This window comes from Nicotiana tomentosiformis, chromosome 7 (assembly GCF_000390325.3).
Source record: "Nicotiana tomentosiformis chromosome 7, ASM39032v3, whole genome shotgun sequence".
NCBI classification, from domain to species: domain Eukaryota; kingdom Viridiplantae; phylum Streptophyta; class Magnoliopsida; order Solanales; family Solanaceae; genus Nicotiana; species Nicotiana tomentosiformis.
In genome coordinates, this window is record NC_090818.1 from 110,571,432 (window position 1) to 110,598,062 (window position 26,631).

The 26,631-nt window shown below is 34.5% G+C and overlaps 3 protein-coding genes across 4 annotated transcripts; 2 read left to right on the forward strand and 1 right to left on the reverse strand.

Moving 5' to 3' along the window:
• The first annotated feature begins 4,222 nt into the window (after nucleotides 1-4,222).
• On the forward strand, nucleotides 4,223-7,806 carry LOC104084931 (suppressor of disruption of TFIIS). Its single transcript, XM_009588893.4, has 9 exons — nucleotides 4,223-4,367; nucleotides 5,362-5,425; nucleotides 5,522-5,587; nucleotides 5,683-5,780; nucleotides 5,880-5,917; nucleotides 6,012-6,099; nucleotides 6,433-6,762; nucleotides 6,851-6,916; nucleotides 7,383-7,806. Exons 2-9 carry the CDS (start codon nucleotides 5,377-5,379, stop codon nucleotides 7,530-7,532), a joined length of 885 nt encoding a protein of 294 aa, XP_009587188.1. The 5' UTR covers nucleotides 4,223-4,367; nucleotides 5,362-5,376; the 3' UTR covers nucleotides 7,533-7,806.
• Nucleotides 7,807-12,479: 4,673 nt separating this feature from the next.
• Nucleotides 12,480-17,536, forward strand: LOC104084932 (uncharacterized protein At5g02240). Of its 2 annotated transcripts, XR_683718.4 has the most exons (8): nucleotides 12,480-12,765; nucleotides 13,935-14,206; nucleotides 14,291-14,327; nucleotides 14,411-14,508; nucleotides 14,897-14,958; nucleotides 16,614-16,737; nucleotides 16,902-17,104; nucleotides 17,203-17,536. XR_683718.4 is itself a non-coding variant. In XM_009588894.4 (7 exons), the coding sequence occupies exons 1-7, from the start codon at nucleotides 12,552-12,554 to the stop codon at nucleotides 17,019-17,021; spliced, it is 927 nt and encodes a 308-aa protein (XP_009587189.1). In that variant the 5' UTR covers nucleotides 12,480-12,551; the 3' UTR covers nucleotides 17,022-17,536. The 2 variants fall into 2 exon arrangements, 1 of the variants encoding a protein (XP_009587189.1); XM_009588894.4 differs by having other exon boundaries at nucleotides 16,902-17,536.
• A 3,854-nt stretch (nucleotides 17,537-21,390) lies between these two features.
• Nucleotides 21,391-25,333, reverse strand: LOC104084933 (scarecrow-like protein 9). The gene is made up of 3 exons (XM_009588895.4): nucleotides 25,196-25,333; nucleotides 22,401-24,837; nucleotides 21,391-22,317 (listed from the first exon to the last, which is right to left on the reverse strand). The coding sequence occupies exon 2, from the start codon at nucleotides 24,750-24,752 to the stop codon at nucleotides 22,482-22,484; it is 2,271 nt and encodes a 756-aa protein (XP_009587190.1). The 5' UTR covers nucleotides 24,753-24,837; nucleotides 25,196-25,333; the 3' UTR covers nucleotides 21,391-22,317; nucleotides 22,401-22,481.
• Nucleotides 25,334-26,631: the final 1,298 nt, after the last annotated feature.

Here is a 26,631-nt window from a genome sequence, read left to right on the forward strand (position 1 = left end):
CTTGTAGACCCAGCTGTTCCACGACCCTCAATCTGATGATATTGGCCAAACTACCTAGATCAATTAATACACGTTTAACTCGAGATTTATTTATGAGTACAGATATTACCAGTGTATCATTGTGTGGTTGTACGATGCCTTCAACTTCCTCGTCGTTGAAATAAACGGTTCCCTTCAGTACGTAATCTTGAGTCCGTTTTTCCCTTGTAATTAACACTTTAGTGCGCTTTAACATCGGCCCTTGGAGAATGTCAACTCTTACAATGATCATGTTAATGACGTGCTGAGGTTCCTCTAGCTCGATCTGCTTGTTAGAGTCCCTATTCCTGAAGTAATTTTTGGCTCGATCACTCAGAAACTCTTGGAGGTGTCCGTTATTGAATAATCGGGCTACTTCTTCTCTCAGTTCTCGGCAGTATTCGGTTCCTTGGACCCGATGGATCTGTCAAAACCGTTTTTGCTCATGAGTACTTGGTTATTATGACCTCGAGCGCTTCTTCTTTCATTCCTTGCAGGGTTGCGTCCGGACCCATTACTCCTTAGATCTCCATTGTATGATTGATACCATTCTCTGTTCGATCTTGGTTCATGATCGACGACTCTTTTGGACCTGTCACTAGTCTTTACGGGATAAACGAATCCAGAAGGGGGCCCAAGCTAATCGTCTTCGACCCTAATTTATGATTGGAACATGTTATGGATGTCGGCCCAAATTACCACCGAATATTCTATCAAATTATGCTTCAACTACAACGAAGACAATGAGATTTAAGGGTTGAGTCATTGGGTGAATGCCTGAACGTCCAAATCATTCGCGATCGGGGGTAGATCCATCCGTTCCATTTGAAACGTCGACACGAATTCCCTGAGCATCTCGATATCTCTTTTATTTACTTGAAAAGGTCTAACTTGGTCTTAAACTTGATGGCCCCCGCGTGCGCTTTTACAAAGGCATCTGCAAGCATAGCAAACGAGTCAATAGAATTAAGGGGTAAGTTGTGATACCATATCATAGCTCTTTTTGACAAGGTATCTCCGAATATTTTTAGCAGAACGGATTCGATTTTATCATCTTCCAAGTCGTTCCCCTTGATGGCGCACGTGTAGGAGGTCACATATTCGTTTGGATCACTTGTTCTATTATACTTCAGAATTTCGGGCATACGGAACTTCTTCGGAATCGGCTTCGGACCTGCGCTCGAGGGAAAGACTTTTGGACAAACTTCTTGGAATCCAGGCCTTTCAGTATCGGTGGTGCTCCTGGGATTTGATCGATCCTGGAGTTATAGATCTTCACTTTTTTGTCGTTGGCTTCGATTTTCTTTTTTCCTGATTCTACCTATTTTATCAGTTCCTCGAGCATCTTTATTATCTCGAGGTTGGTCCTGGGTTCAGCCTCATTCGGCCTTTCTGTGACTGGTTCATTTCTGCAAGTGTTTTTCTGGGACGGTTCTGGCTCAACTCTGCTTGGGGCGCGGCTCTGGTTCTACAAATGGGTTATCGCTGCCTGTTGAACATGTAACATTTCGAATATCACCCGCAAGTTGATCCCATCGCCTTCGCCGTCATGTGTACTCCGGGCTATCGATCAGGTTCCCCCGCGAATGCTGTTTTCAGGGTCGGTTGGCAAGTTTGTTTCGATTTTCACATGTGAGTTAGCATCGATCGGGTCCGCAACTGAAACTCCGTTGGGGTTAACAGGATGCACCTCGTTGTTGGGCACCACATTGTTGTTCTCGCCATGGTGGCCGGATTAAACATCAACGTTCAAATGGGCAGATTGGAAATTTGACATTTTTAATTTGACATGAAATTAGGAGCTAAAAGAACAAGTATAAAATAGAGTGTGTTATGAAAATTTGTATCAAATTGCAACTATTATCCTTACTTCCTTAGCTCCACGGTGGGCGCCAAACAATTTACCTTAAAAAATGGATAACAATAAAATTTATATGTGATTTAAGGATACGCGGATTAATTCAATACAAATGATAAAATGTGTTAGATTAAACAGATAAAGGACGTAATAAATTGTCAAAACAAATTAAGGGGAGTGATCCCGGACTCAGAAACTTTAATGAAATGCCTGCTTTCGATCTCGGGCTCACGATAATGAAGAACTGATGAACAAAAGTAAGAACTTTGAATAATAGAGAAAATAAGAGTATATTGCCTTGATATGCATGTTACAATGATACTTAATGAATACTTAGACTCCCTTTTATATCGTAGGGGAGTTTTACCCTAAGTACAATTTCAAAAGAAGTAAAAATATTCCATTTTACTAATCACTGATTTCTGCCGATACGTGCCGAGATTCACGCCGTAACTTCTGGCTGGGCACGGATATCACGTCCCTTTGTTTGTCGTGCTCGATTATCTGATAATGCTCTCCAACGTTTTGGGGTTCTAATCGGACCTCGGGGACGTGGCCCCGATTCTTCCGAGGGCAGGTGTTTTGCCCGGACCCCGACTCGAGGGGCTCCTTGCCCCGATTCCGGTTCCTTACAGTCATATCTTTGCTTTATTTACTTCATCAAGAACCGAGGCGTCCAAAGGGCTCGGTTTCACCCATATACAAATTCAATATTCTAAGTCACTAGGTATTACCGCTCCGTCAATATATATTTAGTGATAATTGTGAAATTCAGTACAAATATGCATTTTAAAACTCGAGCGAGAGCAATGGATGTATTTGAACGCCTATCTAAGATTTACAAAAGGAAAGTAATCGATGGGAATTTATCATTATAAACTTTTATTATGTCGCCATAAACTAACAAGATAACTCAATAACATAAAAGTTTAAGAACTTTAATGGGCCAAATATGCTTTCAAAGTATTCGTGTAGAACCAAAAATGCCCTTCATATGGAATGTTTAATATAAGGACATATTTGAAGCAAGTATTAGACGACATAGGCATGTGTGCCAAAATATTAAAATCCACTCAGTTTTGCATAATTCAAGGACATATTTAAACCTTTTGCGTTTTAAATTTTTGGGGTGGGGAGGAGAACTTAGAATTTGATGCAAATTGAGTTTAACTTTTATGTGAAGTATATGGGACGTAGTCTACCTACCACATTTTTCGAAGAGAAGGAGAGGATCTAATTTCATCTGATCATTAATTATAGATCAGAAATTCGGACGAATATTCGTTTGGATAAAAATAGCACGCTTAAATAAATTAATTTGAAATCTTGAAAGTTGAAATATTGAATGGAGATCAAATATGGAATATCCCGCACAATGGCTCTACGCGCACCCTAACAACCACACAAGACAGGCGTTCGATTAAATAGCTAATTTTATTTTTATTTTTATTTTTGGTTTTTTTATCTGTGTTAGATATTTGTTTTGGGGCCTAATTAATTCGCATGCGCGACGGAAAATTTCACTTTACGAGTTAAATGCTTCTACCGAAAGTTTCTTCGATTTTAGTGCTTGAACTCGAGACCTTTGATTAAAAATATAAAAATATTTATCACTCCATCACCAAAACCCGATATGGTAGGTTCAATTATTATATCCTGATATTTTCTCCCAAAACACTTGGCTCAAATTCTCGACATTTTTCATAATTTACTTGATGAAATACTATTACGTTCATTGGACAGTTTAGTGGTCAATTAATCTTATATTTAATTTAAACTTTGATCAATGTTCTTATAATTCAGTAACAATATGTAGTGTTTCAGCCAAGTTTAATATATTTCACTACGCGTTAAGTGTTTTTCACATTGTAAGTATTTTTTACATATTAGATGTAATTTAATACTTAGTTTATAAAACATAAATTATAAAACATAAACCTTTCTCGAAATGAAAGGTCAAAACACCTAGTTTGGCATTTGAATTCAAAATGTTGATTCCTCAATATTTTGCATTTTTATATAATTTCTAAATCATAATCTTCTATTGTCAAAAGATTCACAAAACAGTTTTCAAGTACTCCTCAAATAACAATAGTTTAATTTTTTTTTAAAACAAGGGGATTTTGAGGTAGAGAAAGAGAAAATGTGGCATATTTAGGGGGAAAATATAGAATAAATGGAGAGGACAAATTCAAACGTTTCAATAAAAATAGTCCCAAAAGTACAACGGAGAGGCAAAAAAAAAGTCTCTTTTTTTAATTAAATGGAAAAGTCGAAGAAAGCCTTAAGCAGATTTATAATCAGTTACTTCTAATTTTTAAATGAGAAAAGACGCAACTCTTTGCCTATATAAACCCATTCAATGCCAACTCGTATTCCTCCCCTTCTTCCTTCCCTTCTTTCAAATACTACACAAAAGCTTTTACTACAAAGAAAAACTCTCTGTGTATCTTCATTTTCTTCTCTTTGATCATTCCCATTTTGATTCTTGGTACGTTTTTCTCTTCATTCTCTCTCATTCTAGTGATTTTAGTAACAACAAAAATAATAACATACCTAGTGAAATCTTATAAATATGTTCATTTGTGTATGTTGGAGGGTCAAAGTTAGTTCTTTGACCCACTAAACTAGTCAGGAATTTTATTAAGCGTATTCAAATTTTTAAGAAGTAATAAAAAATTTGCACCGAACATTTTAATCGAATTATGTAATGATTAGCTAAATCATAAAAACAGTTGAAATTTAGTTACCGTGTTATTAATTATTGTTAAAATTTATGTGTTTTGTGAACTTTCTGATTTTATGTAACAGTTCTATTATCTTAAAGTTTGGTTTCTGTTTTCTTTTTTGGTTGTCATGTTCCTTTTTAGAGAAATTAGAAATCAAAAGGAGTAATCATAGCGAAAGGCTTGTTTTCTTTAATTTTTTTTTTTTTAAACAAAAGTCCACCATTGGTGGATGATGGGTGTTTTCTTTAATTTGTTTTCCTATTTTGTGATGTTTGTGTAGTTTTCGCTATAAACACATATGTATTTGATGTTAATATGTTGGATGATTAAAATGATGTTAGTTATGAAGTGCATTAGCTTTTGTTTCAGAATTGTTTCTGCATTTGAAAAAGTATGAATTTTTCTATTTTGTATTTTTTTCTTCTTTTTTCTTGAGCAAGCCTCAGGCCAAGGGTCCACTTTCTATTTTGGCTTGACATAAAAAATAGGTTATGAACTTGTGGCTTTGTTTTTATCAGAACTTAAAAATTGTATTATTACGCTCTGAAGTGGGGGACATATAGGATGCTAGCCTCTTTTTGTTATCCTTGTAAAAATTATATATGCTGACTCAAGGATTTTTATTGGAACTCAATAATTGTTGAAGCCATAATGAAGAAATGTAGATTGAGACTTAGATTGAATTTTCAAATTGGTTTGGCTGGATTTAGATTATCTTTGTCCACTGTTCTTACGTATTTCACTTCTTTACTCAAGTTTTCTTAGGCCAAAATGGAATATGGACATGTTCAAAGACCAAAGTACGACTGTCTTCTTTTTGGTATGTTATCTTTTCTGAAAAAATTAGTTGTCAAATCCCATTTTTTTCATTCAATTTTTGAGCAAGTTTGATGATTAAACATTTTGAATAATACAGATTTAGATGATACTCTATATCCCCTTAGCACTGGTTTGGCGGCGAGTGTTCGCAAGAATATTGAAGGTATACTTGATCTGTTCTTCAAATTTCTTAAGACTAAATATCCTTTTTCAAATGGTTAAATGATGTCTAATTTAGGATTCAATGTGCTTTTACAGATTATATGGTTGAAAAGCTTGGTATAGAACAAAGCAAAATTGCTGAGTTGGGTAATTTACTGTACAAGAATTATGGGACTACAATGGCTGGCCTTAGGGTAAATCTTTTTCACCCTTTCTTAACATTTGATCATTAATAAAACTAAGTTTTATTGACAAATCTAACTTATGAGATAAATCATTTGGTTTTTTGGCAGGCAATTGGCTATGATTTTGATTATGATGAGTACCATAAGTGAGTATTTGTAGCTGAAGTTGCACTCTATTCATTTTAAACTCTCATTGTTTTAGTTTATTGATTTTGATTTTGCCGATTTGTTTTTTTGCAGTTTTGTCCATGGGAGGTTACCTTATGAAAATTTAAGGCCTGACCCTGTTCTGAGAAGTCTTTTGCTAAGCTTACCAATCCGCAAAGTTGTAAGTCCATTTTCACAATTCACGAACATTTTTGTTTTATATTTAGAAGAATTAACCCAAATAGCCATACAAACAATTGGTCAAAACTAAAACTAGCCGGTGGACATACCTGCATGATTTAAGTATTATATGTGTATAATCTATGTATATGGCTAGAAAAGTAAATAGTGTCTATTGTACTCGGCCATACCCTCCACAAGAGGTTGTTTTCCCGGCTCGAACTCGTGACCCTTCTTGTCAAAGTAAACAGTGAATATGGCTGGCTATTTGTGTAAAGATCCTTATTTACCGGCCAAAGAGCCTTTTTTGAATGTTTTTTTTTTCCTATTACAGATCTTTACAAATGCTGATAAGGTCCATGCTCTGAAAGCTTTGAGTAGGCTAGGATTAGAAGATTGTTTTGAAGGGATTTTATGTTTTGAGACTCTGAATCCAATTCACAAGAGCAGTCCATCAGATGATGAGGATGATATTGAGTTTTTGGGATCAGCCACATTCTCAAACACTGCTGCTACTAATGGCACTGAGATCTTTGACATTATTGGACATTTTGCTCAACCTAAAGTTGGATCAGTATTGCCAAAAACACCAATTGTTTGCAAACCTTCAGAAATTGCCATTGAACGCGCTTTAAAGATAGCCAACATTAATCCACACAGAACTGTAAGATTAACTGTTCAACTTCTTCAATCCTATTTTAAAAAATCATTGCTATCTCAATGTACTGATTTGGAAAGTTTCCATTTTTCAGCTTTTCTTTGAAGACAGTGTCCGTAACATTCAAGCTGGCAAGCGTGTTGGTCTTGATACAGTATTGGTACGTTGTACTTCCTCTGTTTTATTTTATATGACACTTTTTTCCTGGATGTTGAAAAATAATGACACCATTATATATTCGGAAATTCTGCATTTTACCATTAATGTCACTGTCTTATAAGCACAAAAATATCATGACATGTTTAAGATAAATCCTGAGGTTATTTTATGGTATGTGAGCGAAAGTTTTCTTTTCAAAAAACTATGTACTCAGTCGAACAGTGTCATAATAAATGAAACAGAGGGAATAGTATTTACTGGAGCAATCTTGTGCACTAAAACGAGCAGCTTGGTGCACAAAGCATCCCGTGTTCACATAGGGTCCGGAGAGGGACCACATGCTAAGGGGTGTGATGTAGACAGTCTACCCTAATGCAAGTATCAGTGGCTGAATCTACGGCTCGAACCCGTTACACTCTTATTTTGTTGTGTTGCTAATGTTGTACTGTTGTTGCTGTTATTTTCAGGTTGGCAATTCCCAAAGAGTTGTAGGAGCAGATTATGCATTAGAAAGCATCCACAACATAAGGGAAGCCTTACCACAACTTTGGGAAGTTGACAGGGTGGCTGAAGTAAACTACTCAGGTGTTGCTGTTGAGACATCTGTGACAGCTTAAGATAATATATCATGCCTTAGTACTGCTGCTGTTGGGAGAAAAAAAAAATCAATGAATGATTATGGGATCCAAAATTTCCTTGTCAATTTGATTAAATGATGTACATGTTTTGTTGTCATTATCAAATTAATTAGTCTATTAGTACTTCCTTTCAACTAGTGATGATAATGATCCACAAATCTTGTAAATAAACTCCCTTCTGTTTCTCCATTCTATTTATCAGCCTCTACTCTTTCTATGATTATATAATAAAGTTGAATTATTATTATTATTATTCTAAAGGGTAAAGTTTTGCATCATTTCAAGTAGGGGCGTGAAATGGGCTGGTTGGGCTGATTTTGTGAGGGTTAAAATCAACTGAGTAAATAAATGGGCGGGTGACCTACCCAAAAGTTACTTGAGTTAGGTCAAAATGGGCTAAAATTTGGGTCATAGCCAAACCGCTCAACTCTTACCAAATTTTAATTAATGTGTGTTGTTTTTTTATGAATTGTGTAATTATTAAATAAGACTTTTTTTTTTTTGTTATGGTCATATATAACATTCAAACAAAAAAAGATTATTTTAAAGTTGGGATGAGATAAGTTGGGTCAAGATAAATTAAGTTCAACAATAAGCGAATCAATGAGCGGCCCAACCTTGAACGAATTTAATGGGTTTGGGCTTAAATTGACACCCATAATTTACTATGATTGGACTATAAACAATAGCCAACATATTTTACAAGGGGTTGATAGAAGTTTTATTATTACCCAAATGACTCAAGAAGATTGGTTTAAAGATCATAATAATGTTCTAATAATATAGTTTTAGCCACTTGCGTAACGTATCAAACATGAATCACATGGCAAGGATATTGATATTAATACGTTGTTTAGACATAACAAATTATGATTAAGATGTATGTATCAATCTGGCATCAGCTCAATAATTGCTTTGGAAATTTTTTGTTTTTTTTCAGATTTTGACCATATGACATCTTGTGCAATTATAGGTGTGATGGGTAGGGATGATGTCATTAGTGCCTGCATTTCCATGTGAAGACAAATGATATGATTAAGAACTAATTTAGACTTAATGTAGGTGGTGGTCTGAGGCCTGTAGATGGATTAGGACTAGGCAAGTTCGTGGAAGAAAGGATTTTTCTTCCACGACTATAATACTGCTGCAAAAGGAATTTAAAGGGATTGGTTCAGTAGTAAAACGCCTTCATTTTCAACGGCTAGGTTGAGACGCCTTCGTTTGATGACATTGGTGTCCCTGTCTACTTGCGCTCACTTCTATTATTTCAAGTATATACTATTTTTTATTAATACATATATCGAATAATTTTATCTACCAAAGTTTAAGCAGACCTTCCACCAATACAGATATCGAATAACTCTATCCACCAAATAAAAAAAATCACTTAATAATTTTTGCCTCGACTAGAATAAGAACATGAGATCTCATAATTTTGCTCCCGCTACATCAGGCCACGTTTTGAGTAACCTAAGCGATTATTCACTATATTATTTTCCTTTTTGCCCCTACCCCTTTTTTGTCTTTTCAAGAAATCATCCTAGCTAATGTCTTATTAGAAAGGAAGGTTATTTGCACGGGGCGTCCTATTTGGTCACCCTATTTAACATGTACCTATTTTTTAAATTTTTTTTAATTTGTATCTACTGTTTAAATAATTTCAAGCCCTTTTCTCCTCTTCTTCTTCTTCTTCTTCGGGTAATAGTGATTTTATATGGTGTTTGTGAATATATTTTAAGGTAGTTTTATAATGTTTTACGGTGGTGAGCTGTTGTGGCGCTTTATTTTTTACTATTGCTTAGGGTTTCTTCTTTTTCTTTTTCTTAATTGCAAAATAGGTTTGTTAGATTTATTGTTGTTTTGATAAATTGATGATTGGGGTTTGCTCTTGATGATATTTGGATGTTATGTTTCAAATTTGAGCTCACTTGGAGTAGATTTAGGTATTAAATCGTATATTTGATTGTTAAAATTTAAAGAACAATTTTTTATTTCTGGGCAATTTGCACTTTAGCCCTATTGGGCCTTAAGTGCATGAAAACGTTAGTTGCACTTCAGATCTTTGATCTTAAGTACATATGAAGTGCAATTTTTTACTTCAGACTCATTAGCCTTAAGTGAAGGAAAACTTTAGTTGCACTTCAGACCTTTTGGCTTTAGGTACATCTGAAGTGCAATTTTTCACTTCAGACTTATTGGCCTTAAGTGCATGAAACTATTGGTTGCACTTCAGACCTATTTGGCCTTAAGTGTATTTGAAGTACAATTTTTCACTTCAGACTTATTGGCCTTAATTGTAAGAAAACGTTTTTTGCACTTGAGACCTTTTGGCTTTAAGTACATCTGAAGTGCAATTTTTCACTTCAGACTTATTGGGCTTAAGTGCATGAAATCATTGGTTGCACTTTAGATCTATTTGGCCTTAAGTGCATCTAAAGTGTAATTTTTAACTTCAAACTTATTGGCCTTAAGCGTAGGAAAACGTTTGTTGCACTTCAGACCTTTTGGCATTAAGTGCATCTGAATTGCAATTTTTTACTTCAGACTTATTGGCCTTAAGTGCATGAAATTATTGGTTGCACTTCAGACCTATTTGGCCTTAAGTGCATCTAAAGTATAATTTTTTCACTTCAGACTAAAAAAAAATTAACTTCAAAACCGATAAGTTTGAAGTTGATCGTAAAGTGGGTAGACTTGCAATTATTTTTTGCAAAGTAGGTATAGGTTCAATTGTCACCCCAAAACCGAGTATAGATGCAAAAGCCCCGGTTATATGCAATGTGTCTTGGGCTTAGCTATCTTTTCTCAGGCCCAATGGCTGGATTGTGCCTTCAGCTCTTCAAGGATGGGGGCTAACGTCTTATGATTGAAGCCTTGGAAGCGCTAACTTTGGATGTGCTTCAGCCTTGAGAAGGAAGGTGTATGCACCGTGCCTTTGGTTTAAGAATAATTAATCTAAAATACCACCCTCTACACTGTTTAATATATATATATATATATATATATATATATATATATATATATATATATATATATATATATATATATATATATTATTTTTGTATAATCATTTATAACTTATGTATACCGATTGATAAAAGTAAACGGTGAACCCGGCCGACTCTTTGTGGTAAGATCCCTTGGTTTAATAGAAGCTTGAACTTTCATTGTTTTCTGATTTCTGACCCACTTTGGGATTAAAACATTCAAATGATTTTTTTCCATATCTCATGTCCTCTTAATGGGATGTGAGAGTTTAATTAATATCCACCAACGTTATAAATATATTTTACGCTAGGTCACTTTTACTATTGAATAGGTTATCTGTTTTATTTCAAGATTATGAATTTCACTTTTTATGAAGGTTACATAAAAATATCTTTTAGATTATTAAAAAAGTTAAACTCCATGATAAATAACACTATTATTAGTTTCATAAACGAGTCTGTGAGGCGATGATGATTCGATATGATTGAAAAAGGATTTTTTTTCCTTATTACTATACGATATTTGAAACTTATTTATCAAAATTGTCCAAATTTTGTATAATAAATTTTTCTTACAATTATATACAATCAATTATTAGTGGGGATTCTTTGCTTGGAAAAGGGCGTAACTGAAGGGAACGAAGTTCAAATTGTCCTTCCATGCAAATAAGACTCCTTCTAGTTGTGTATTACCTATTTTAAGCCATAATTAGTGCAACTCTTCCCTCTCTCTGTAATTACTTATTTTAAGAAAAGATAATGTATGGTACATCAGCATACAAATTAAAAATAAATTTCATACAAAATTTGATATATCTACAACAACATACATACTAAAATAAATTTCATACAACTAATTATACAGTATACAACTTATTTACAACTTATCTACAACTTTTATATATCATTCTTACCCAGTTAAATATAACTAAAATATCATACAACTTAAATATAATTTTCATATAAATTTTATACAATGTCTTTTATATACATTTTGTATATAATTTGTATATTTTTTATATGTGGTGTGTTCTTCGGCTTCTTATCCGAATTTCAATATGAAAATCCAGCCAAATCAATCTAATATTCACCAAATACCCTCAAAAATGAGATATAAAATCCATAGAATATTCTCAATCGTTTGCTATAACACCCAATCCAAACAAAAAATATTTTTTGAAAATTCGAATTCGAATTCAACGCTTCGAATCTTTTTAATTGCTGTCAATGGTGGAGAGTCAAACACCTTTAAAATTTATTGATTGAAAATTTCAATTTGAACAATCCATCCAAATAATTAATATACATGTACTGCTAGCCTACCATCGGAATACCAACAAGAAAAGGGAAGCCCATAAAAGCTCCAAACTCCAGCCATGGCAAAATTCAAATCGATAAAAAATTAATCCCTTTCTTCGCCATTGTTAGAGAAAATTATGAGTTTTAGAAGAAAAAAATCTTGTAGAATCGATGTAGAAAGAATGTTGATTTCAAAGAGAGAAAAATCCTTTAGAAAGATTGGGGTTTGTCTAGGTAAGTAAGGAATTGTGAGGATTTTTCGGGATTTACTAAATTAAAAGGCTACAATAAAGGGATATTTATTTAAAACTAACATGTATATAATTAATAAATTGCATATGACCATGTAATTAAGTTAAAACTTGATTATAAATAAGTAAAATCCCTTGAAAAAACTTTTGAAGGCCCAATAGATGGAGTGTGACCCCAGCCCATTAGGTTTACTTGATGGCCCAATAATTAGATTTTATATCTAAAACCCCACTCCAAAGTCCAAACACCTCATGAGTCATGAGAACTGTTAAAAAAACAACATAAGAAGTTGATAAGGTGATTGGTCACAAGGAAATCTGACAAATGGATAAGAAAAATGTACAATAATCCCAACTACCTATTAATCAGGAAAATAGAACAAAATAACACTAACTTTTGAGTATCACCTCTAAGTTCACATAATTCTTGAATATTGGACTAAAATTTTCTTGCTATAAAAATGGCTGCTTTGACACGTGTATCACCTTACCAATGCCATAAATTAAGTTTGGTAAATCATAGACATCCAGAGTTGTCCTCACTTCTAGCAACTACCTCATCATCACTTGTTTCATTTCCAAAGAAAAACAAGAAATTTAGCAAATTCTCAGTTTTGGCCATGGCTGATTTGAACACAAGTACTGTTCTTGTTACCGGTGCTGGTGGCAGAACTGGTAAATTTTCCTTTTTTGGGGTTTCTTGATTTTGATACATTCATTCATGGCTCAAGGGTTTTAGAGCATTTATATATGTAATCTTCATTTTCTGAAAATTTTAAATTGTTGAATGTGAAGTACTGCTGTAACCACTGCTAATCTTTGGCTATGAGGTGTTAATTTAGTATATATGCAGTTTGTGGGGTCTAATTCTGGGGAATTCTGTTTATGATTTTGGCTTTTTTTGTTGGAAGTAATGTTAACGGGTTATGTGGGATTAAGGCATTGAAATTTGTATGAGCATGATCATAAGGAGACCTAACTAAGGCACATGGTGATTACACAATTGTATTCATAAAAGGGCTTAGCCTACTGGTCAATTAAGTGGATGGAAATTAAAATCCCACGTGTTCAAATCCAATTCGAGACCAAAAAAAAATAAAAATAGGTTATTTCTTCCCATCTGTCTAACGGACTGAGTTACTCCATACCTATACTGTGCTGGTGAGAAGTAGCAGGTATTCGGTGGATATGAAAAAACTGTTGAATGGAAGTCTGGTGATACATATTGTACTATAACATATTGCTTTTGTCTTTCCCTTTTTCTCCCTTCAAAAAAGAATACTCTAAAAGAAGAGATAGGAGCCCAAGCAGTTAGATTATTTTTGCGTTGAAGTCTTGTAACAGTAATATATGGATTGTTGTCCTATAAGCATTTCTTCTCAAATCTATTGAGGAGGTTCTTTATAGCTTTCAAGAATGTACAATTTTGCTGTATTTTAGGACTATTTATTTATTCTTAGGAGTTGGGATCACTCATCAATTGTTTCCAATGGTGAAGATGACTCATAAATTGCATGCTCTAACTCCGAATTTGGTTGGTCTAGTGGGTTTTTTATCATCTCATTTCAATTGGGTGTTTAATAAGTAAATGCATGACTGAACTTGAAAATGTTGAACTTTCAAACAATGACTTAGGGGTTCGTATACTGGATTTTGAAGTATTCCAAAGCAACAACTATTCTTAGAATTTTGCTTCTTAGGCTTCTTAGTAAATGACTAATGCTAGAATCAATCATGTCAAGTGGCCATGAGCTTTAGGGTATGATGTAAATTGAGCTATTCCTGTTCCTCTCACGATCAAACAATTTCACGGCTCCCTCATTAACAAGTTGTTTACATTGTAGGATCAATTGTTTATAAGAAGTTGAAGGAGAGGTCAGAGAAATATACAGCGAGAGGATTGGTTAGAACGGAGGAAAGCAAACAAAAAATTGGCGGTGCCGATGATGTTTATATTGGTGATATCAGGGATACTGAGAGTATTATTCCTGCCATACAAGGTATTTATGCTCTTGTTATTCTTACAAGTGCTGTGCCAAAAATGAAGCCCGGGTTTGATCCAACTCAAGGTGGAAGACCGGAATTCTATTTTGAGGATGGGGCATACCCTGAACAGGTATAGAAAGCTATGGCTACTCATGTCCTCAGGTTTGTAGTTGTCTTTGTCTGACACAAAAAAATACTGACTTTGTATTTGTAGGTAGACTGGATTGGCCAGAAGAACCAAATAGATGCTGGTAAGGAGTCGTCTTTGACACTATTGTTACTGGATATAGGATGCTCTCTGTTTATCTTAGATATACTTTTTGCATGTTTACAGCTAAAGCTGCTGGTGTGAAGCAGATCGTGCTAGTTGGGTCAATGGGAGGGACAAATCCTAACCACCCCTTGAACAGTATTGGCAATGGGAATATATTGGTTTGTTCCTTGACTCTTTTTCTTTATTTCTTCTATTATTTTGGCCTGAGATGAACTTAAATGAGAAAAATGGTCGGCGAGGAATCATATTACCAACCCCAACTTTTTTGGGACTGGGGCGTAGTTGTATTTTTTCTGCCATTTTGATGGCCATCTCACCTGAACTTTTCTTGCTAAATTAGTCCTCTGATTGCATCTTAGGCGGGTACTACTATTTAGATCAAGGGCAAAAAATGTAGTTCAAGGGCATTCAATAATTTTAATTGCTGGCAGGTTTTAGGCGATGGTTCTTAAAATTGTTTTTACCTCTTTCATTTTGACCTGCTTTATTTGTTGGAATCGTTTTCATCCAAAAGTTCTGCCAGTCTAACTTGTATCAATGTTACAGGTTTGGAAGAGAAAGGCTGAACAATACTTGGCCGACTCTGGTATTCCATACACAATTATAAGGTCCGTTCAATTTAAATATTTGTATCAATTCTGTTTGATCCTACAGGAATAAAAACACTTTGAATTTTGGTCTTGTTAATCCAAAGGTGCTCCTTTAGATGATACTGAATTCCTAATATCTAAGCCTCATTAGCTTTATCAAATAAAAAATATCTAAACCTCGATAGGTGATCATTAAGTTAAAAGCATTATCCCATAACTATGGGAAATCTTACAGAAGATTCCAAAATGAAGGGTTTAATTTAAAAGGTTTTGTAAAGAATTGCCTTAGTCTTGCTAATGGGATTTCGAATGAATATTGTCAAAAAGAGTTGCTGATGGAGGATTGGGGGGTTGTTATAGAAGGGCAAGGGGAACAAGAACCTTAACCTTCACCAAAGGTTGGAAATCCCTATGCAGGTCACATAACAACTCTTACAATAACAAACCCCAGTAAAAGATAGAAAGAACATAAACATACCAAATATTGGTCCATATAGAAAGGGAGGTTTGGACTTTAGACTCTGGAAACTACTAATATTCTTATCTTCAACTAAAAGGATAAGAATAGGCAAAAGTTTAAAGTGATAACACTATCCTGATGATCTACCTCACCTAGTCCCATCTTAGTATCCTTAATCATCTTAATGGCACACTTATCAACTGTGCATTCAGAGATCTGTGTAGGACATTATGAAAACCATCTTATGCCACTTCCCATTTTATTCGTCACGTGTGTCACTAGCACCCTCTCTCTGATGTGATCATTTCCAATCTGGTACGATCTTGTATGACCGCACATCTATTTTGCTATTTGTGATTTGAACACGCTCATTTTGTGGATATGTTGTGTCTTAAAGTGTAACGACCTGGCCATGACCCGGCCAGTCGTTCCGAGAGTTGTAGCCCCGTTTTCCCCATTTCTGCTTATTTATGTGTTGTTCAACTGTGTTGAGTTGTATCGAGTTGGTAGGTTTGGGTTCAGAGTAGTTTTGGAGTGAAATAAGACACCCAGTCTCATAATTGAAAAATTTAAGCTAGAAAAGTAGACCGGATATGGACCTATGTGTAAACGATCTCGGATTTGAATTTTGATGGTTCCGTTAGCTCCGTTAGGTGATTTTTGCTTGCATGAAAAGTAATAAGCCGTAGGGAATCAAAGTAACACTGAATTAATTCAAACTTACCTAATGTAAATGCTATCATGTGTACGAATACTGGAAAGTTGAATTTCAAATGTAAGACAACTACATAAACTGTCACAAATGACAAACCTGAGAAAGCTGTTAAAACGTTTCAGTTTTCGCTAGAGTCATCAATAAGAAACAATTAAATCATGCTTCCATTTGTTCGTGGATTCTAAGTCATCAATAAGAAACAATCAAATCATGCTTCCGCTTGTTCCGATGGGACTAAAAATAGAGAAGGAGGAGATAAGCAAAGTTTATGTGGAAATAACTTCAAATCTGAATCAACTTCTGTAGTTACCTCGTTGTTGTACTCGAAAAATCAAATTTATATCTTCATCAGATAGAGCTAAATTTTATTTTGATGTTCCTGCTATCATTTTTAATGTCAGTCCAGACACTGTGTAACGATTATGGTTAAATGATCTCCATGTTATGCTCTTTGGTTTAAATTTACTGATCATCATTTCATTTCTCTTCTTTGTTCAGGGCTGGAGGATTACAAGATAAAGAAGGTGGTATAAGGGAACTACTTGTAGGAAAGGACGATGAACTTCTTCAGACAGAAACAAGAACCATTGCCAGGGCTGATGTTGCAGAAGTTTGCATTCAGGTATATTACTCATTGGTCTTTGGTCTTTTTGTACGCTATCTAGATGTTTTGCTGCTTCTTTAGTCAGCTTCAATGCTTCACGCCTACAGCTCACTCCCTATAGCTTTGCTTTCTTTTCGCTCATCTTCTGAATAAAAACCTTCGTGGCATTTTTGTGTTGACAGGCACTGCAGTATGAGGAAGCTAAATTTAAGGCACTTGATCTGGCCTCGAAACCTGAGGGAACTGGCACACCAACCACAGATTTCAAGGCTCTATTTGCACAAATCAGTGCTCGTTTCTGATATACCGCTCACCATGACTATGTCCGAATTTTCATCACTCTATTATTCCAACATTTGTTCAAAAGTGAGGCTAAAACCTTAAGGTAGATAAGGCATCTGAGATTGGTTATACCATTTCCGCTCCCTCCCCCTTCCCCCTTGCGCAGCAGCTAACTTCACTGATTCAATTGACTGCCAATAGGTTCTGTGGGAACATCATATTTTATCAATTCAATGGCACAATGGAGGCTTTTATCATGTGCCTTTGTACATCTATCTGATACTTGGGGAAGGCGATAGACTAAATAAGCATTTTTGAACTAGTGTTGAAAAAACAACTATATACTTGTTTTCATTCCATGTTTCACCAATTAGTGTTTCATTTTCATGGTTATAATAGTATGCCTCTTTGCTTGTAAACAAACGTATTTCTTGGATTCAGGGCGTGATTTTCAAGTTCACAAGTAAATGGTTCCAAGTTTACATGTTTGGAGAGTGAATTTCCATGATCTAATAAAGAATCAAACTTACTTAAATCTTTTTGTTATTTTAGCTCTATATATGTATAAATTTTCAATTTGGATATCTTAAAACATTGATACCATTTCACGAATCAATATAACGCAATACAACTTTTATAACTTTAATAACATTCCACTAATCTGCTTTGCTATTATGGTACAACATTGTACATTATGGTACTATTAATGGTACTATTAACTCATGAGTAATAACAAGTGATAGATTCTCGTGATTGAAATTGATGATATGGGCTTCTGACTCGCCTGTAACCGGCTGCATCTATTAAATTCTTATACTCCTATATTTTTCGAATTTGAAGTGGTATTTCGATAATTTAAAATTAAATAGAACATATCATTATATAGGTATCATATTGATTTTTATGTTTAATTATTAAATTCAGTTAACCTTGAAAATGTACATCAACGAAAAATTATTGTCAGATAACTAAAAAAATAACTATCATATGTTACTAAGAAAATTCTCCTATAAGAATATGTTAATAGATCATATGTTTGTCAATTCTTTCAATTTTTACTAAATCTATATTTGCTTCTCAAAAATTTAACAAAGTAAGATTGAAATAATATTCATGTAACAAAAAAATTCGAAAAACTCGACAAAACCGAACCAATCAAACCGATATAGTTGATTTGGTTTGGTTTTGAAAAAAATCGAACCAATCTGGTCATTGTATACCCCTGCCAGAGGTTGTTTCCATCATTGAAGTCGACTGAAGTCCTCCAAGTAGAAGTGGCGTCTTTGACCCTATAACTCAAGGCCAAAAGCATAATAATCTTTGTTACTTGACTATGTATTATCTTAAGAAATATATGAAGATAGCTGAATGACAATTGTTTTGATTACATCTACAATGATTTGATTACTGTTCTAAACTAAAAGTCATCTAATGGAGTTAACATTACGAGTTTCACAAACATTTAAAAACCTAGTTTAGTTGGCATATATCTTTCACCAACAACCCTTGATATACTACAAACCTTATATTTTTCTGATAGTCAAAGAATTAATTAACACTTTCTGTCCAATGCTAAACTACCCCAGGTTACTGAAGAAGATAATTGAATGATCATTGCTTTGATTGTATCACATTTACGCTTCTAAACTAAAAGTCACCTAACCAAGTTATCGTGATGATCTTGACAAAAATCTTAAAATTTGTTTAAATTAGCTTGCTTTTGACTAAGAACCGGGGTATTAATGGTTTAGTTCGGCCGGTTATTTTATAAAATTTGTACCTTATTAAATTTTCGGTTATTCCATTTTGTATAACCAAAACTAGACTTTTCGAAACCATCCCAATCATCTCGATTTCTCTTCGGTATCGGTATGGTTTGGTTAATTTTTCGGTTTTTTTTTTTAAAATATCATGCAAGAGTTGCTAGTTAAAGTTAGAATGCGATAATGTGTACTTGCATCGGATTTTGGCAAATCTCTCTAAATATTTTTACTATTTTAAAAGTGATGATCAAAGGAACATGAAAGATGTCCATAATAGAGATTAATTCCACTATTCTATGGTAACGTAAAACAAATTAAGCAAATACGAGAAATATAAATCATACGAGTGGAAAGATACTCATCAAGTTGGGACTCAAGAATACAACTTATTAAAAGATTAGTATCCAACAAGAGAAATCTAAATTATACGAGAGAAAAGATATCCAATACCTTGTGGCTTGCTATTAAAGATCGCTAGAATACCTAGTGGCTTGCTACTCAAGATGTTAGAACTAATTTAGTTTCGATATGAGTTGTAGAATATGTTTGGAAGTAAGGACCTAGATATTAATTATTTTGTCACTTGTAGCCATTTTCATAATCCCAAGACCAAAGAAAAAGAATTTCTTTGTTAGTTTTAAACTTAGTATTAAAATATATTTCTAATATATAAATTTATTCGGTACGGTTCGATATTTTTTCGATTTATTTTTATAAAATTAAAAATCTACCCTATTATTCGGTACAATTATAAGTTTATATAAAAACCTACAGTTATATTAAAATAAATTTAATACAGTGCGATTTAGTCAGATATTAAAGATCTATTGACACCCCTACTAAGAACTACAATATTCATTCTCATTTGTTTCTACTGCGGTTGCTTATGTGCATGATGAGAAGGCATTTAATTATTTTCGAGGGTCATATATACTTGTTATCTTCCACCGATACAAGTAACTAGTAATTCTCCAAACATAAAGGTCAGGCAAATGAGAACATAATCACATATCATCTCCTGATGGTTTTTTTTGGTCTCTATTATGATTTGAACTATGAAGGGGAGCCTTGAAATAATGATAAAGTTTTGTCTCCGTATGACCAATAAATTACGGGGTTTAAGTCATGAAATCAGCCATTAATACTTGTATTAAGTAGGTTGTCCTACATCACATCCTTTTGGGATACGGTTCTTATACGAAACCTACGTGAACGCGAAATATTTCGTTCACCGAACTGACATTTTGTTTTTAAAAGATTTGAACTGTGACTTTTAATTTATGGTTTGCGTGCGACAAGAAGGCGTATATTTATTTTGTACCAAAGGCTATTGATCTGATTGGCTGTAGGTGAGTGGTTAAGCAACTTTGAGGGAAAATAGTGTCGGTATTATAATGTATATATAAGTACATCACTTCTGTTGATATGTTATTTCCAAAATCAATACTTCAGTTCATTTCTCATTGGTCCAAGAGAATATTAATCTATACAAACTTATTGGCAAGCACTATGTCTTTGTCAGTGGCGTTTCAGCCGTTATTTGTGCTTATTAGTGTATAAAATTCTCTTTTTCTGGTTTTGACTGCAATTTTAAGAATAATAGCCTGTTTCACCAAGTTTTTTCAATCTTAAAAGCACATTTTTTTCAAAAAAAGTTGAAGTGTTTGGATAATCTTTTGGAAGAAAAAAAAAGTATTTTGAGGAGAAGCAGAAGCAGAAAAAAATAGCTTCTCTCCAAAATTACTTTTTTGAAAAGTATTTTTGAAAAAAATATACTTGGAAACGGTTTTTAAAAGCTTGACCAAACACTAATTGCTGCTCAGAAGTGTTTTTCAAATTAATTAGGCAAACACAAACTGCTTCTCACCAAAATACTTCTCAAAATAAGCTGATTTTTGCAACTTGGCCAAACATGCTATAAGTCCCATCAAAATCTAGGGAAAATGTACACCTACCACCAAGTTAAAATTAGCTATGACTAGAAATGTATCTAGAGCGAGTTTTGTGAATTCAACTAAATTCATTATATTTTACTTAAAGTATGTAAGTATATGCACACAAAAAAGAATGTATACATATACGGTTACACTCAACCGAGCTTACAAACTTTAAATTCTAAATTTGATTCAGTTTACAAGCTTTATTATGTCAAAGGGCCATGCAAGTTGAGATTAAATAATTTTATGTATGTATATATATATATATATATACCTCGAGTTACTGCATCCGGAGCGATCAAAGCTTTTAAAAAGCTCTCTGCACAAAGAATTATGGGCCAAATATAGTTTTACTAACTTTTAAGAATCCTCTAATAAGCTCTCCTTTCTGTCCCTCAGCTAAATGACATCACGATTTTCCAAGTGTTTTACTAATCAATTGGACATAAATCTTTCTCAACTTGTCGCATATAGTTTTTATTGCAATTATTTAAGGAATCCCTAACATGGCAAATCATGGAGGATTTTGTTCTCATTTTAAATAGTAGTAAAGCGACCACTCACTTATAGTTCAGATTCTACTAGGAAAGCACCAATTGCAACAACCTCCAAAATTAAGGTGATTTAATTTTGAGAAATCATATGTTTTTTTTTTCCAATAAGAACCATGCAATAATATTAAGACAAAGTAGACTATAAAAGTTCAAAATGAAGATTTAGCCTCATTTTACAAATTACAACTCAAATTACCAAACATATTAGCCTCATGAACATCAATCCAAAATTCTAAGCTAGCTGAGTCGGCTATTCCTCCAAATCTGTACCATTCTACTTGGACACCTTAGTTCCTACAGTTAATACATCATAAAATGGAGAAATTAAACAAATCTAAAACTTGTTCTCTTTCCAATCATGGAAAGACAAATGGAGAAGGGATACAAGTATGTTGAACAAACTTTCAAATGTTAAATATGTACTGCTAAGGTATCTCAAAAATCTCATAAACTCATGGATATTCTCAAAGAGATCAAAGACATCAAATATTGTCTTTCTCAAAATCGCCGAAGTGATCAAGAGATGTTCTTCCTTTTCACGGAGATCAAATACATCTCAGGGAAGTCCACATCATCCTACGTTCGAGAAATACGTTGCTTAAGCCCTCAAATCACGGAGAACAAGAGAAGAATCAACGGGCAAACAACATTGTACCCACAAAGAATCATCAATAAACTTATTCTTCTTTTAAAAAAACATGTATTGCTAAGTTCAAAGCGTTCCGGTATACATATCTGATGCACGCTACGCAGCAATGGCCGGTCCGCAAGCTGTTCAATGTATGATTTTATGGCCTAGGTCATTCATCTATGAAATATCAACTCAGTCAATCATACCATTTCAGGGTCAAGCCTCTCGCTTTATACACAGATGACCATCACCAAGAACATGTACCAACGCCTCATCTTCTCTGATTATCTGTTGGTTGTTGAAGCTGTAAGCTGCAGTTTCAGCACTGTCACATGTACGAACTCGAGGACTTTAGCAACCGAATGATCTTCTTGTTGCTTCTGCAAGCAGTCTCAATTACTGTATGTATCAAGACATGAACAGCCAGTTACCTGTGACATCCGCAAATTGTGTCAGTTAAGAGTAGTGAACAAGATGTAAAAAAGAAATTATACAAATATATCAAGAGTCTTACAAACTGTTTTGCAGCATTTGATCTCTGCAAATATATGGGCGGACTTGGGGTTTCCGAAGGAAGCATGTGTTTCAAGTTTCTTTAAACAGGTTTCCAACAAGATATGGCATAAATTGTTCTTCCTTTCCACCCCAGCAACAACCACCGGCTATCTTCATCAATTACAAAATCTCTATGGTATCCTAACCTCACCTTTTCTACTGCCTTATTCACAAACTCCCTTTCAAAAGGTATTTGCGTAAACCTTGCCCCCAGGATACGGACTTGCCACTGCTTGTATGTCTCTGGCCTTTCAACTCTTTCCCACCCCTCACAAGCTATGACATTCAGCGCTTCCCTCCCAAAGATCTCTCTCTCAATTAACCCTCTCTCGGGAATCTCTCGCGGAACAATAGTTTCAAGCATATCAAATAGTGCTGAAAAGTGGAATAAGGCCTCACGAAATCGTGTAACAAAAAATGGGGCACTATAGGCCCCATTGACAATTCCATGGATGAAGATATCTGGATTGATCTTCCTTATGAGGGTGAGAACAACAGTTCTTGAACTGTCAGCTACCACAGTCTCATCATACAGGTTCTTAAAGCGATACAAGCAGGTGACAGCGAGAAATTCATCCTTGTCGAGCTTTAGATCATCAACTGTGATGGTCTCCCATTTCTTTGCAATTGCATGGTATTCAAATGGAACATTAAAGGACCGAGCATAATCAGCTAAACGGCGACCAGATTCCTCAATCCGTTCCGCTGGCCTGAAGCCTGGTTGGGGAAACTCTATACCAGTAATACGAAGCTTCGGTGGGCCCCCTTCTCTTTCTGCAATACGTTGAATGAATGTAGGCCACTGGAATCCATATAGGATGCCAAAGTCAATGACATGAACCCTTGTTGCATTCTTTGCCTTTATCATGATCGTCTTGTTTGAAGCAAAACTTGAGATCTTCCTGAATGGGCACGACGCAAGATACAAATGGTAGGCCTTCAAAAGGTCGGCTGCAGATGTTCTTTTATTGACAAGGGCCTTATAAATCTGGCTGCCGGTACCAGCCAAGCGCGCCTCGAGACCATCTGCAAAGCAATGAGCCAATCTCTGGTTTCCATCTCCAAAAGGGTATGAATGTTGTCTGATCTGTTTCAACAGCTCATACGCACTCTTGGAATCATCAGCAGCTACAGCCTGCGCACAATTTATCATAAGAGTTCTTAAATCTATGACTTCCTTCTTTCCACCTTGCTTTTTCCCGCGGCCCTTTCCTCCTTTTGATCCTTTTGGTATCTGCACTGTGGTTTTGCTTTTAGCATTCCTCAGGTTCTGTCGATAAGCTTCCAGTGCTTCCTCTCCCTTTCCCATGCTATGCAGCAAGACGATATCAAACTCCTCAGACCGAAGAGTTGATTCTGTAAAAATTGCTGCCTGTTTGCTACTTCTTTCTTCTTCATTATAATTATCATCCCTCTGAGGATTTTTCCTCCCTCTCGCTTCAGTTGGTGAAGTGTCTACCTCGTCCTTTTCTCCCACCTGACCAACCACATAACCAGCTTCCCCTTTAGACTCCCGAGACGGCAAGTCATTGTTCAACAACTTATTATTAGTTGGGAGGAATTTGCTTGCTTCTTCAACTCCTTTCCTAAAACTCCAAATAGATTGGCTCTCATTATATATATCAGGAATATGAAAAGAACTAACAGGAGAGTCTAAGAACCCATCTACCATAGTATTCCCACTATTTGATGAGCATACTGAAGTATTACGAAATGAAAGGCTTTCGACATAAGCAGAACTGTAGTCGGTGGAAATGTTAACCCCCCTTGAATCGACTAAGTTACCACTATTTTCACTAGTATTACTTGTGGAATTGTATATACTCCCCGAGAAGTAGTCATCAGGACTCTCACTGTACTGATTAGTAAACGCATTTTGCTCTGGCGAAGGTGGATACTTTTTGCCAAGGGCCTCGTAGAATGACTTCTCTTTTGCTTGAAGTTCCAAGGATTCCTGAAGCATGTCGGTCTTATCCTCCATTTCTTCTTCCATAAGCATCTGATTTATATAACTCAAAACTACATCCGAGAAATCAATATCTTCATTGAAGTCCTCCTCAACGCCGCCAAGGTCAGATCTTGATTCTAGATTACTAGGTAAACGGTCACCGTTTATACATCCAACACCACCAAAATTGTGTTGGACAAAGCTATTTTCAAGTCTAGGACCATTATGTAGCTTCTGATCTGGATAAATAAGTTCAAATCTTGGTCCATTAATCATCCTCCCATCTGAAGAAATAGGTAATGATTGGTTCCCTAGTCGAAAATCATTCAAAGAACTCGGGTTTCCATTAAACCTCGGATCCATTTCAGCCAAATTGGCAAACTTCTCTAACCAAACCTCAAAGTCAATGATGCCAAATGGAAGTTGCAGTCATAAATATATAATATATCTGTGACAACCATAACAAACTTAAGCTCAAAGGTGGAACACACACAAGTAATAGCTCTCAAAATAGTAAAAAGACAGAAACTTTAACAACCCCTTAAAATCAAGAAAACAACAGCAAAGTCTGCATTAACAAAATTTAATCTTTATCACTATTTAAAGACTACATACAAGTTTCTTTTTGCCAAACATTAGTGAAGGGTCCAGCAAAATCTTTGCACAAGTTTATAAATAGTCGTAGTCAATAACTTCAACATAAAATTGAGTTCAAATATGAAGTGCTTAAGAAGAAAACAAATCAAGAAAATCCACTTAACTATGTCAAATATAATGAATATGAAAGAAATGAGAAAAGGGCATACCTTAGAGAAGCAGAGAGGGGGGTGGACTTAGGGAAAGAAAGACTAGAGAAGAAAGTGCTCAAAAAAGTATTTGTAAGATTCTTATAAGAATAAAATCAGATGGCAACCGTTGAAAGTGGTAACCGGTAATAGCCAGTCATATGTCGTTGTTGTGATAATCGGTAAAACCTAGTCACCTTTTAAATAAAACTCGACGGTCTTATGCCTACAACCAATCATAACATCCCACGTGTTGAGGAGAAAAAGATGCTCCTTTTAGTATTTTTTAATATTAATAAAGAATTATATAACATGTATAAGTCCACCAAAAAGAAAATTTATGACGGTGGTGTACCAATTACTTTGTGAGTACTTTAAATATTTTATTAGTTACTTAGTATCTCTTACCAAGACATATACTATAAAATTATACATCCTTCATTTTAATCAATTTATGTGAACTTATTTTCTTTTTAGAATTTATCAAAAAAAATGACCATTTTCTCTATTTGAAAACAATTTACCTTTATGTAATGATTTATAGTCACACAAAATATATGTCTCATTTTACACCCCAAGTTCAAAAATCTTCTCTATTTTTTTAAACTATGTGCCCAATCAAATGGGTTCACAAAAATTGAAATGGATGAAGTATTAATTAAGGATTGGACAGATGAGAAGAAATTCACAAAATAATAGTAATCATTTTGGCTATTATAAAGTTTATATATTTATTTTATGTGTTAAGAACTTCATTCACTTTTAGACTTTATATTCAATTAAATATTATTCGGATTTATTTAAACATAAATTATTTCAACTTCAACCTGAAATATTATATGCAACTCAATATATTTTATAATTTAATTCATTGTGACAACTTTAACTTAGAAATAAAAACTTGAAAGTTGAAAATTTTGTTTGAGGGACATCTCAATTTTGAAGTGAAATGATTTTCACAAAAGTTTAACTTTTCAAGTTAAATCAATGACAAATATAAATCTTCAACATCCAAATACTCTTATCAAACTTCAACAACAACAACAACAATAACAACAACAACAACAATAATAATAATAACAACAACAACAACAACAACAACAATAACCCAATGTAAACCCATAAGTGGGATATGGGAAAGGTAGGATATACGCAGTCTTACCCCTACCCTAGAAGGGCATATAGACTATTTTCGATAGACCCTTGGCTAAAGAAAGAATGAAAGAAAAAACAAGGTATTTAGAAAATGAAATCCAAGATAGCAACAAAGAGTATCAAAGAAGTACTAATAGTCAGTAATAACAGTACAAGATATGAAGTGATAGCAAACTAAGGGCATACAGAAGGCAAGTAACAACAGTACAAGATATGTGGTAATAGCAAACTAAGGATAAAAGGGATACCATACCAACACTAATATTATTGAACTAAGGAAGACACAGAAAAATACTCGACTA